General features: G+C 37.5%; 1 protein-coding gene across 2 annotated transcripts in view; it reads right to left on the reverse strand.

Annotated features, from left to right (window-relative positions):
* The window catches only part of Trm1 (tRNA methyltransferase 1), a 182,111-nt gene that overhangs the window by 128,516 nt on the left and 40,451 nt on the right, over positions 1-13,144 (reverse strand). For both annotated transcript variants that reach the window (XM_090390569.1, XM_090390568.1), the window contains exon 4: positions 10,560-10,675. In XM_090390569.1, the coding sequence (XP_090246695.1) occupies positions 10,560-10,675 (116 nt within the window). The remainder of the gene's footprint in view (positions 1-10,559; positions 10,676-13,144) is intronic.

Genomic DNA, 13,144 nt, shown 5'->3' on the forward strand with positions numbered 1-13,144 from the left:
ACACACTAGTCACCGCCAGCCTGATGGAACCTTGGTTTTCTCGGTATATAGAAAACCCACCCATACAGGCAGATACATTTACCAACAATCCCACCACTCCTCCTCACAACAATATGGAGTCATTAAGACACTACACAACAGGGCTAAACTTATCTACTCAAATGACAATGCCCTAACCACATTCTAAACACTTTCTCAGCCAATGGCTACCCCCCCCCCAAAAAAAAAAAAAATCCAAAAAATATTGAAACCAGTAAACCACAACCCCCCCCCTCACGACAAGGATTACTCTAAATCCATCACCATACCCTACATCCAAGGCACCTCGGAAAAAATCACAAAAATCTTAAAAAAACATAACTTAACTTCTTGTTACAGACCATATAAAAAATTGGCATCCCTTATCCGCTCTACTAAAGACCAACCTCCCCCCCTAGACCTACCTGGTGTATACCAGGTCCCTTGCAGCTGTAAGCTGTCCTACTTTGGCCAAACAGGCAGGACAGCAAATATCAGAATTTCAGAACACAAGGACTACATCCGCTTTCACCAATACAGCCACTCTGGTCTTGCTAACCATGTGCTGGATACCTGCCATAGAATACGGTGGAAGAAAGCCAGGATAATACACCGTAGCAAATACAGATATGAAAGGCTTTTCATGGAATCAGCTTCAGCCCTAAGAAACAATCCAAACCTCAACAAATTTGGCTGCATGAGACTTCCTCAAATTTGGGAAACCTACATCAGAAGAGCTTCAGCCCAATCACCCAAGAATACCAACATTGCCTACTAGAGGGCACAATCAGGACTTTAGGGGAAATAATAGAAGCCGCTTGGTGTCGCACTGATTAGATCGTCGGCTTGTCGAGAGCTCCTGAAAAGATTAGTAGTATTTTGTGTAAACATTAGATATTTTACTAGAATTTTAAGTAGTATTGTTTGCTTTTTGTTTCCTGGTGTGTCTGTGCAATTTTTGCATGTTTTCTGTTATTTTAATTATTATTTTTAAGAAAAGATAGCATACATATGACACCGATAAAAAAAAAAAATGCCGGCTAGGATGGCATGTTTGTTTAAGAGTTTTGACGTAAACGAATTTATGCAATGTGCTGTCTGTGAGATGTATGCCTTGCGAAGAGCGGTGGGAGTCTGGTTAGAAAATGATAGTGGAGTTAATATGTGTAGAAAGTGTAAAGAGAATGAGGACTTCGAGCGTGTTTCGTGTGTCGAGAGCGATATCGTTAACGATAGTCAGAATGTAGAAAATGGTGGTGTGCTAGAGAATTGCGTGGTAGTGCCAGATAGATGTGAGAGCGTCGCTGAAAGTGTAAATGAAGGTAGAAACACAGAAAGAATGGATGATTTGATCAATAATGAAAATGGTGAGATAAATGCGAGTAGCTAAATTGCCCGTTTGAATGGTGCAATACACAGAGATAAAAGACAATTGGAGCGTATGGAAAAATGTGTGTTGATCGTACCGACAAATAACCGGCGGAAGTCTGTGACGGCAAATAATAGAATGTTCGTAAACGTCAATAAAATGAAGGAGCGAGTGCTGTATGGGGATTCGCTATTAAGAGGAGTAATAATTGAGAGTTTAACGAAGTCGTACCAGCCAGGTGCGAACATAAAGGACATCAGCGAATCTATTCGACTGCAAAAACAGAGGGTGAAAGAGATGATAATCGTGGCAGGAACGAATGATTTGAAAGAGGACAAAATGGAAATGATAGAGGATGTGAGGGAGTTGTTTGAGGTAGCAAAAGAGAAGAGTGAGAGAGTTAGGATGGCGAGTATCTTACCGCAGTATGACAGCGAAGTGTTTAGAAGGAGGGCCATAATTGCCAATGACTTCATGCGTGAGTTATGCATGGAGACTGGTGTGGAATTTGTGGATGTGTGGAATGAGTTCGATGGGCGAAAGGACTTACATAAGATGGATGGGTTACATTTGAATGGAGTTGTTGTACGGAGACTTGAAAGAGTGTTGATGAATGATGTGGAAGTGGATGTACAGACTCCGGGAAACTAGATTTATTAAGAGGGGAGGGAGTAGATATGCAGACTTTAGGTGGGCAGTTAAGTGTATGAATGAGTATATTATGCCCGAACGAGTACGACAGACAACAAATCAGAATGGGATAGTTAGTATAAGCCATCAAAGTAGGGATGGGACAAATGGGCTTCTGCGATTCATGTACACTAATGCCAGGAGTATTAGGAACAAGAAGGAAGAGTTTTTGGCCATGGTTGCTTCCAGGCCACAGGTTGTCGGTATTAGTGAAACATGGCTGACAGAAGATGATAAAGCTAGTGGGATTGAATGCGACGGGTATAGCGTGTTCAGGAGTGACAGGGTGAATAAAAAGGGGGGAGGAGTGTTATTGATGATAGCTGATGAGCTTCAGCCAAGGAGTATAGAAGTTGAACTGCAGGATGGGGAAAAAAGCACATTTGAGGCTGTTTGGTGTGAGATAGAATCTAGCAGAACAAAATATACAATTGGGTGCTGCTATAGACCAGGTGATGGAGTGGATGGTGGGGATAGTATGCATAAGCAAATAGAAGAAATGAGTGGAAGGAGGGTAATTATTATGGGTGATTTCAATTATGGTAACATTGACTGGAAAGAGGAGAGGGCACATGGGAGGAAGGAATTGGATTTTATGCGGTTATTAAGGGACAACTATCTACGGCAACATGTATTGGAAAATACCAGGGGGAAGAGAGTGCTGGACCTAGTAATTGCAACTGAGAATGTGGCTGTAACGAACATGACACGTTGCCACCAATTGGTGAGAGTGACCATAAGGTCATGACTTGGGAGGTGGCTAAAGGAGTCGAATTTACAATTAAGACAGGGTACATGTGGAATTACCGGGCTGGTAAGTATGACAAGCTTAGGCGTGTGCTTGGCTCAATGCCATGGCATGTAAAACTGCAAGGGCTGGATGTTGATAGTGCATGGGAGGTGGTTAAGAACTGTTTGCAGGAGGCAATGGTTGACTGTATACCAAGAGTCCGAATAATAAATCAAGTAGGGGTTAAATGGATGAATAACACTATTAAGCTTGAGCTGCAAAAAAAAGACACAATTGTGGAGGGAATTTAAGGAGAAGGGTGACCATCAGGCGCAGGAACAGTATAAAGCTCAGGCCAGGATGGTACCAGGATGACTGAAACAAAAAAGACCAAAACCGGTGAGATCTTTCTGAGCAATAAATACAAAATGTTATATTCAGGCAATAACAATCAAGGAAAAGAAGGAGTAGCCATAGTATTCAATACAAAATACGAGGCTAATCTTCTTGAATGGCAGTCAGTCTCAAGTAGAGTAATGTGGGCAAATATGAGAATGGGGAACTGGACAATGAGACTTATTTGTGCCTATGGTCCCACAGAAGGTTCTACTAAGGTAGAAGTGGAGGAATTTTTTGAGGCTTTAGAAAAAGCGACTGACACAATGAAAAAGGAAAAGTTGGTCCTTGTTGGGGATCTAAATAGTAGAGTAGGAAATGATTGTGAGACATACAAAAATATTTTGGGAAAATTTGGAGAAAAGAGCAAAGCTAATAATAATGGCAAATATCTGTTGGATTTCTGCTCAGGACATGGACTGGTTATTACTAACACCATGTTCCAACATAAAAATGTGCACAAATTCACATGGAGAGAAGAGGCTAGGAATAAGAAAAGTCTCATTGACTATGTTATTGTTGATAGTGATGTTTTCTCCCTGGTGCAGGACACCAGAGTGTACAGAGGATTTGAAATTGGAAGTGATCACTATTTAGTCTTGAGCAGGATAAAATTGAATTTCATATTGAAAAGAATAACATGTAAGAAAGTTTTAAAGCGAATAAAAGTTGAGCAGCTCTCAGATGTGAACTGTAGACTAAAATACAGAAATATTATTGAAAAGAAAATGAAAGAGTTTGAGAACAGGAATCAAACCTTGGAGATTCAGTGGCAAACTCTGAAGGAAACATTGATTGATTCTGCCAGAGAGGCATGTGGTGAGGTTGTGTGCAAAGATAAAAAAATCAGAACACCCTGGTGGACACAGGAAGTTAAAGAGGCATTGAAGGAAAAGAAGAAAGCATATCAAAAGTTCCTGGCAAATAAGTCAGCTTTTACTCTTACAGAATACAGAGACAAATGTAAGAAAGCTAAACAGTGTGTAAAACTAGCTAAACAAAAGTCATGGGAGGACTTTGGCAAGAATATAGAAAATAAATATCAAGAAGGTGGCAAAATATTCTGGAGGTTGTTGAAGAAGCTTAGGAATGGAGGAAAGAGTGCTGTAAAAGGAATTAGAGATGATAAAGGTGAAATGAAAACAGGAGAAAAAGATATCCTTGAAGTATGGAGTAATTACTTTGAAAAACTGCTAAATGAAACAAGCAGTGATGACAGCACAGTGATGAAAAACACTGACCAGGCATGCAGTCAGGAATACATATCCATACTTGAAGTAGAAAAAGCCATCAAAGGCTTGAAATGTGGAAAGGCAGCAGGAGTAGATGATATTCGACCAGAAATGCTGAAGTATGGTGGTATAAGAGTCTTACAGTGGCTGCACTGCATAGTTCAGAAAGCCTGGACAGAGGGACGAATTCCCGATGATTGGAGTAGAGCTCTCATAGTACCCATATATAAAAAGGGAAATAAAACTGAATGTGAGAATTACAGAGGTATTTCCCTACTGAGTGTTCCTGGCAAGATCTATGCAAGTATACTTGAGAAACGGTTGAGAAGAATTGTGGAAGAAAAGCTTGGTGAAGAACAAGCTGGATTCAGGCCAAATAGAGGCTGTCAGGATCAGATCTTCACTTTACGACAAATAGTCGAGAAAGCATGGGAATATAACAAAGATCTGTATTTAAGTTTTGTCGATTTGGAAAAGGCATATGACAAGGTGCCAAGAGAGAAGCTATTCAATACGCTGCAGTTATATGGTGTCAATGGGGCATTATATCAAGCAATACTTAGTCTTTATTTGAGTTGTGAGTCAGCAGTTAGAATTGAAGGAAGTACAGGAAGATGGTTTAATGTTAAATCTGGTGTGAGACAAGGATGTACATTATCCCCTCTGTTATTCATTATCTATATGGATCACATTATGAAGGAATGTGGTATTAAACCTGATATCAAAATTGGAGATGTTAATGTCAGCTCTTTGCTTTATGCAGATGATGTTATACTTCTAAATAAATCCGCTACAAGTCTGCAAGATTCTCTGACTAAATTGAATAGCTGTTGTAATAGATATGGTATGAAGGTCAGCAATAAAAAGACAAAGACAATGAAAATAGGCAGAATCATTGAAAATGTCAACTGTGTTGTGAATGGAGAACCTGTGGAACAAGTAAAACATTTCAGCAACTTAGGCACAATTTTTACTGAAGATGGTAAACTAAATATAGAAATAGACAACAGAATCAGCAAAGCTGGTATGGTGGGAAGTCAATTGAATAAATTCATGTGGAATAAGAGAGAAATTGGTCGGAACACTAAATTAGCTGTATACAAGACTGTGTTCAAACCAATTTTAACTTATGGATCTGAGAGCTGGGTCAGAAGTAAAACACTTGACCAAAGACTAGAGACCGCAGATATGAGAGTCCTGAGAAAGATTAGAGGCGTGAACAGATGGCATCAATGGCAATATCATATTAAAAATGAGGATATTAGGAAAGAACTTGACATTGTCAGCATTCAGGAATGCGTTAGCAGAGCTAATCTCAGATGGTATGGTCACTTAAATAGAATGGGAGAGGAAAGATTAGCAAAACAAGTGTTCTCTGCCAGGTTGGCAGGAAAACGACCCAGAGGAAGACCAAGATATAGGTGGATTGATACTGTACAAAGTGCCTTAGACGATAGAAATATAAGATCTGATAATGTTGGAGTCTTGACAAGTAACAGACTGATTTGGAGGAAAATTGTAGATAGGAAGTTAGTAATGATGTAATTTTTTCGTGTAGTACTGTCATATCCTGTACACCCCTTGAGGGTACATGGCAGGAATTTGATGATGATGATGATGATGATGATATTTTTGAGAACAGGGCTGGTTGTGGGAGGACTAGGGGACATCCATGGAAACTAGGCAAAAGTGTGGGTTCTTTACTTTTAGAGCAGTGAATGAGTGGAATGCGCTCCCTGAGTCTGTGGTGGATGCTGTGACAGTGAATGAGTTTAAGGCGAGGTATGATAGATACTGTATGAATGTCGAATAGTTGTGATGAATATGATTTGGGGCTCCCTCGATGAGTCTAATGACTCCCTGGAGTTGCCCGTAATAATAGTAATAGTAATAATAGCTTCCTACTTCTTCCTCACTTACTGTTTTGTTGTGCCTGCATGCACATGTTTTGTACTTAAGTTCTTGAAAATGGCAACGTGACGTTGCCAAAATATTGAAATATATTAAAATTTATTTTAATGTATATCTTAGTACGTTGTAATTTCCTTAAATTATATAGTGGAAAAAAAAAGGATATGATAGTACTACATGAAAAATTTACATCATTACAAACTTCCTATCTACAATTTTTCTCCAATTCAGTCTCTTACTTGTAAAGACTCCAACATTACCAGATCTTATATTTCTATCATCTAAGGCACTTTGTACCGTATCAATCCACCTATATCTTGGTCTTCCTCTGGGTAGTTTTCCTGCCAACTTGGCAGAGAACACTTGTTTTGCTAATCTTTCCTCGCCCATTCTGTTTAAGTGACCATACCATCTGAGATTAGCTCTGCTAATGCATTCCTGGATGCCAACAATGTCAAGTTCTTTCCAAATATTCTCGTTTTTAATATGATATTGTCATTGATGCCATCTGTTCATGCCTCTAATGTTTCTCAGGACTCTCATATCTGCAGTCTCTAGTCTTTGGTCAAGTGTTTTACTTCTGACCCAACTCTCAGATCCATAAGTTAAAACTGGTTTGAACACTGTCTTGTATACAGCTAATTTAGTGTTCCGACTAATTTCTCTCTTATTCCATATGAATTTATTCAATTGACTTCCTACCATACCAGCTTTGTTGATTCTGTTGTCTATTTCCAAATTTAATTTACCATCTTCACTAAAAATCGTGCATAAGTAGATGAAATGTTTTACTTGTTCCACAAGCTTCCATTCACAACACAGTTGACATTTTCAATGATTCTGCCAATTTTCATTGTCTTTGTCTTTTTATTGCTGACCTTCATACCTTATCTATTACAACAGTTATTCAATTTACTCAGAGAATCTTGCAATTTGTAGCAGATTTATTTAGAAGTATAAAATCATCCACATAAAGCAAAGAGCTGACATTAACATCTCCAATTTTGATATCATGTTTAATACCACTTTCCTTCATAATGTGATCCATATAGATAATGAATAACAGAGGGGATAATGTACATCCTTGTCTCACACCAGATTTAACATTAAAACATCTTCCTGTACTTCCTTCAATTCTAACTGCTGACTTACAACTCAAATAAAGACTAAGTATTGCTTGATATATTGCCCCATTGACACCATATAACTGTAGCGTATTGAAGAGCTTCTTTCTTAGCTCCTTGTCATATGCCTTTTCCAAATCGACAAAACTTAAATACAGATCTTTGTTATATTCCCATGATTTCTCCACTATTTGTCGTAAAGTGAAGATCTGATCCTGACAGCCTCTATTTGGACTGAATCCAGCTTGTTCTTCACCAAGCTTTTCTTCCACAATTCTTCTCAACCGTTTCTCAAGTATACTTGCATATATCTTACCAGGAACACTCAGTAGGGATATACCTCTGTAATTCTCACATTCAGTTTTATTTCCCTTTTTATATATGGATACTATGAGAGCTCTACTCCAATCATCTGGAATTCATCCCTCAGTCCAGGCATTCTGAACTACGCAGTGCAGCCACTGTAAGACTTTTATACCACCATACTTCAGCATTTCTGGTTGAATATCATCTACTCCTGCTGCCTTTCCACATTTCAAGCCTTTGATGGCTTTTTCTACTTCAAGCATGTATTCCTGACTGCATGCCTGGTCAGTGTTTTTTATCACTGTGCTGTCATCACTGCTTGTTTCATTTTGCAAATTTTCAAAGTAATTACTCCATACTTCAAGGATATCTTTTTCTCCCGTTTTCATGTCACCTTTATCATCTCTAACTCCTTTTACAGCACCTCCATTCCTAAGCTTCTTCAACAACCTCCAGAATATTTTGCCACTTTCTTGATATTTATTTTCTATATCCTTACCAAAGAACTGCCATGACTTTTGTTTAGCTAGTTTTACACACTGTTTAGCTTTCTTATCTTTGTCTCTGTATTCTCTAAGAGCACAAGCTGACTTATTTGCCAGGAACTTTTGATATGCCGCCTTCTTTTCCTTCACTGTCTCTTTAACTTCCTGTGTCCACCATGGAGCTCTAATTTTTCTATCCTTGCAGACAACTTCACCACATGCCTCTCTAGCTGAATCAATCAGGGTTTTCTTGAAGTCTTGCCACTGAATCTCCAAGGTTTGATTCCTGTTCTCAAACTCTTTCATTTTTCCATCAATAATCTTTGTGTATTTTAGTCTACAGTTCACATCAGAGAGCTGCTCAACTTTTATTTGCTTTAAAACTTTCTTACATGTCATTCTTTTCAATATGAAATTCAATTTTATCCTGCTCAAGACTAAATAGTGATCACTTCCAATTTCAGATCCTCTGTACACTCTGGTGTCCTGCACCAGGGAGAAAACATCACTATCAACAATAACATAGTCAATGAGACTTTTCTTATTCCTTGCCTCTTCTCTCCATGTGAATTTGTGCACATTTTTATGTTGGAACATGGTGTTAGTAATAACCAGTCCATGTCCTGAGCAGAAATCCAACAGGTATTTACCATTATTATTAGCTTTGCTGTTTTCTCCAAATTTTCCCAAAACATTTTTGTATGTATGACAATCACTTCCTACTCTGCTATTTAGATCCCCAACAAGGACCAACTTTTCCTTTTTTATTCTGTCAGTAGCTTTCTCTAGAGCCTCAAAAAATTCCTCCACTTCTACCTTAGTAGAACCTTCTGTGGGACCATAGGCACAAATAAGTCTCATTGTCCAATTCCCCATTCCGATATTTGCCCAAATCGCTCTACTTGACACTGCCTGCCATTCAAGATTAGCCTTGTATTTTGTGTTGAATACAATGGCTACTCCTTCTTTTCCTCGATTGTCATTGCCTGAATATAACATTTTGTATTTATTGCTCAGAAAGATCTCACCAGTTTTTGTCTTTTTTGTTTCAGTCACCCCTATTATGTCGATCTGGTACTTATCTAATTCCTCCGCTAGCTCCATTTCTTTGCCATTCAGGCTTCTTATGTTGATAGTACCAATCTTTAACTCTGGTGATGTTGTGTTGTTGTGTGTTTTCAGATTTGTTCCAGTAGCTGACTTTTCGCTGTTTGCCCTGGTGAAAACAACGGGGGCCTTGTTTAACCAGGCGACACAAATCCTGAAGGAGCCTTTAAATTCCAACGTGAGCTGAAGAACTGTATGTCCTGATATCGCGAGCTGTATAAAAAATTAGTGAAATCATCATTGCAAAGTTTAATCACTGATTACATTGTCAGAAGAAAAAAATCAGCACAGAACGAGGGTGAAGCTAATTCTGTTTGTGAAGAACCATTGCCTTCACCACACAGATCTGATGTGTGGACTATCTCTTCTGGTGATGAAAGTGATTTTGCACTAGTTCGCAAACATTGCCAAATATTGTCTAAAAGCAATGATAATTCTGATGATAAAATGTAAAAAAAAAATTGTTACTTTTCAATAAAATTAAATAAATAAAGCTTTAAAACAAACTTAGGCATTCTTATTTTCCTGAATTTTCATAAACTTTTTTTATGCAATTTTAGGTTTATTTTAATTCATTGCTTCAGTTTATGCAGTTTTAACAAATTATGGAACGTATCCCTAATTTTTCAACATAAGTTAGGCCTTTTTTGTGCAATTTTCTGTGGAACGTATCTACCGCATAAAAAGAGGCCCAACTGTCTGTCTGTCTCTGTGTGTGTGTGTGTATACACACACACATATAACTCTGTCAACAATTACTTTGGCCAGTCAAGAATTGCTATTTTTTAAGCAACATAAATAATTTCATTATTGAAAACAACTGATTATGACAAAGTAGAAGCACTACATATAAAATGTAGCATCAGTTTACACAAACTATTCTTTTTTTTTTTTAACGATCACATACACAACTGAATCAAAAGACCTATAAACACATCAACGTCATGTGTGAGATGTAGGTAAGATTCAGAAGTTTCTTGACATTTTTTTTTTAATTTTTAGAGTTGCAGGGTTGTTGTCTGGAACTGCCTCCATCTATCTCTGTCCAGAGGACAGAGTCTTTCAGAATACAAGGAGGTTAAAAATGCAATTATAATATGCTAAAAGGAGAAACTATTTTATGAATTATACTTTAATAAATTTTATATTGATAATACAGAAACAATACAAATACCAATAATTCACACTAACCTCCATCTTTCACACACTGCACTGCTGCATCTAAAAAAGGTGCCGGGGTTCCATACGGATCAAGATCCACAATATCAAACCGTGATTTTTGATGGCGATGTTGATACATCAGTAAACTAAAAGAACCTGTTATCAGTTTGCAAGTAAAGAAAACTTATTTTTTTTCCATTAATGGGATAATAAAAGTAATCAATACATCCATCCAGCTTATAATCTTCATTTTAGCCAATTTCAAATAAATACAAAATAATCTCTGAAAGTCAGATTAAATGATAAAACTAATTTGAAAACTTTAAAAATAATACATAAGAAATGACATTTAACTAACGAACTGAAACTACAGGGTGTTCGGGATAAATTTGACATATTTATAATTAATTATATTTTTCCGTAAGTTACATGTATTAACACACACTTCTCTTCATTTAAAAGTTTGGACCCTTCTTCATTCATATACAAGATGTCAGAAAGGATGGATAGCTGGAACCCACCTGAATCATGGAAGAGAATAACTTGTATCATGATGATTCGTGCCCGCCATCAAAATAAGGATATTACGACTGCTGCCCAATGCTCCCTGAATACAGTAAAAACAATCAGGAATGAACTAGAGACTTGCAATGGTGACTACGAGGATGTAGCAAGAAGAAAGATCCCTAGCAGACGATCTGATTGCATTCGTACAGCAGAATTCCTCGCAAATCTGCAGGAACAGGTGTTGAAGAACCCTGGCATTGGAATTCGGGCTTTGTTCGTGGAGTTGCTAACTGTAGTCAAGCCCTGGATAACAAGGGTAGCCAATGGTAGGCCGTATGTATGGCAGCAGGATTCGGCCCCTTGCCACACCTCTGGGAAAAGTCAAAAATGGTTGTCTGAAAATTTCTACGACTTCACCAGTCCAAATGTTTGGCCTCCAAACTCCCCAGACCTTAACCCCATGGATTATTTTGTATGGGGCGCAGTTGAAAAAGACACCAATCGCACTTCCAGTAATACAAAAGCCCAGTTAATGGATAAAATTAAAACAGTTTTTGCGGCCCTTCCCAGGGAGACTGTAGCATCAGCTTGTTCGAGGTTCCGAAGCAGAATTGAAGCTGTGATCGATGCTAATGGTGGTTATTTTGAGTAAATCTTGTTGATAGTATTGTAATTAACTCTGCCTGTAATGTTTTTTTGTCAATTCATTAAATTTAATAGATACAAAGAAGATTTTCTTTTTCCTTACGAAACTGTCAAATTTATCCCGAACACCCTGTATATAACCATATTTGCTCTGAAATGTGTGTATAACTTAGAAGGCATTCATAAGTTACATAATGCTTTTTTTTTTTAGACCTCCATTTCCTTGCCCATCACGATCAGAAACACAGAGTCCCATTAAAAAATGACAGGTACATAATACATAAACCCCTCTACAAACCAAAAGCTTCATTTAAAAAAAAAATGTTATTTGAATATTTTTATAATATAAAATTAAACATGAATATACTTAATAAAAAATGGTTGCATATAAAAGAACATTACACTATCAGATAATCAATTTTTAACAACCTTTGGTGCAAAAAGAGAGGTTTCTTCTAAAATGAAATGTTTCAACCAATGGAACGACATCCTAATAGGGAATAAAGAATTATAAACGTTTGTCGCTAATGATTTCTCAAGTAAGAAACAGGAAATCATTTTTAAATTGTGTTGATTTCCAAGAACTTCACATATTTCTTAAGAGACATTCCTATTTTGATTAACAGCAATGAAATATCATAAGACATATCATTCTATTCCAACTTTAGTGGTCTACTAATTCAGACTTTCAACGTCTGATAGCAGATATGAGATGACTTGCATTATTTTTTCCCCCTTTGATGATCTGCCAGTTTATCAATAATAGATGTGGCTATGCAAATATGGAATATATTCTTGCAATGTCTATAATCATTGTCTAACATGAATTCCCAGGAAGATCCAACTAAGAAAGTCAAGATTGCACCATTTGCTAGCATGCAATCACGGGCAAGAGAAAGTTAATTAGTCCTACAACATTGAAAAACATTGCTTTCATTAGATAACACAGTTGCACTGAATAAAGAATGCAACTTTTACTATAGTAATTACTACCTTACAGTAACAATCACAAAATAATTAACATTTTCTGATGTGTCCCTTCAAGAGGTGTACAGCTATGTGTGATTTTCCAATTCAGGATACTGCAAAATTGCTTGCAGCAAACTACCAGCATCACTCTCAGATACTCAGGAAACATCAAAAATAAATTAATTAATAAATAAAATAAATATGAGGTAGTATCAAAAAGTTTTGAGACTAGGTTTGTAACATGCCAACAGACGGCAGCACAAGGCTACACGCACAGTCACAGGGAGCACCTATATTCATAAATCAGTGGGCCAAAAGACATCGTCCTGTGTACATCAGGAGCTGTGCAACTAATACTATTCTGACCACCTGCATTACCACATCTGCAATTTCATCATGGACAGCAAGTTAGAACAAAGAGCAAACGTGAAATTCTGCATGAAACTGGGCAAATCTGCCACAGACGTTTCACATGATTCGGCAAGTTTACAGAG

The sequence above is a fragment of the Typopeltis vanoorti genome, chromosome 3, assembly GCF_054136105.1.
Source record: "Typopeltis vanoorti isolate ZY-2024b chromosome 3, IOZ_Tvanoo_1.0, whole genome shotgun sequence".
Classification (NCBI taxonomy): Eukaryota; Metazoa; Arthropoda; class Arachnida; order Uropygi; family Thelyphonidae; genus Typopeltis; species Typopeltis vanoorti.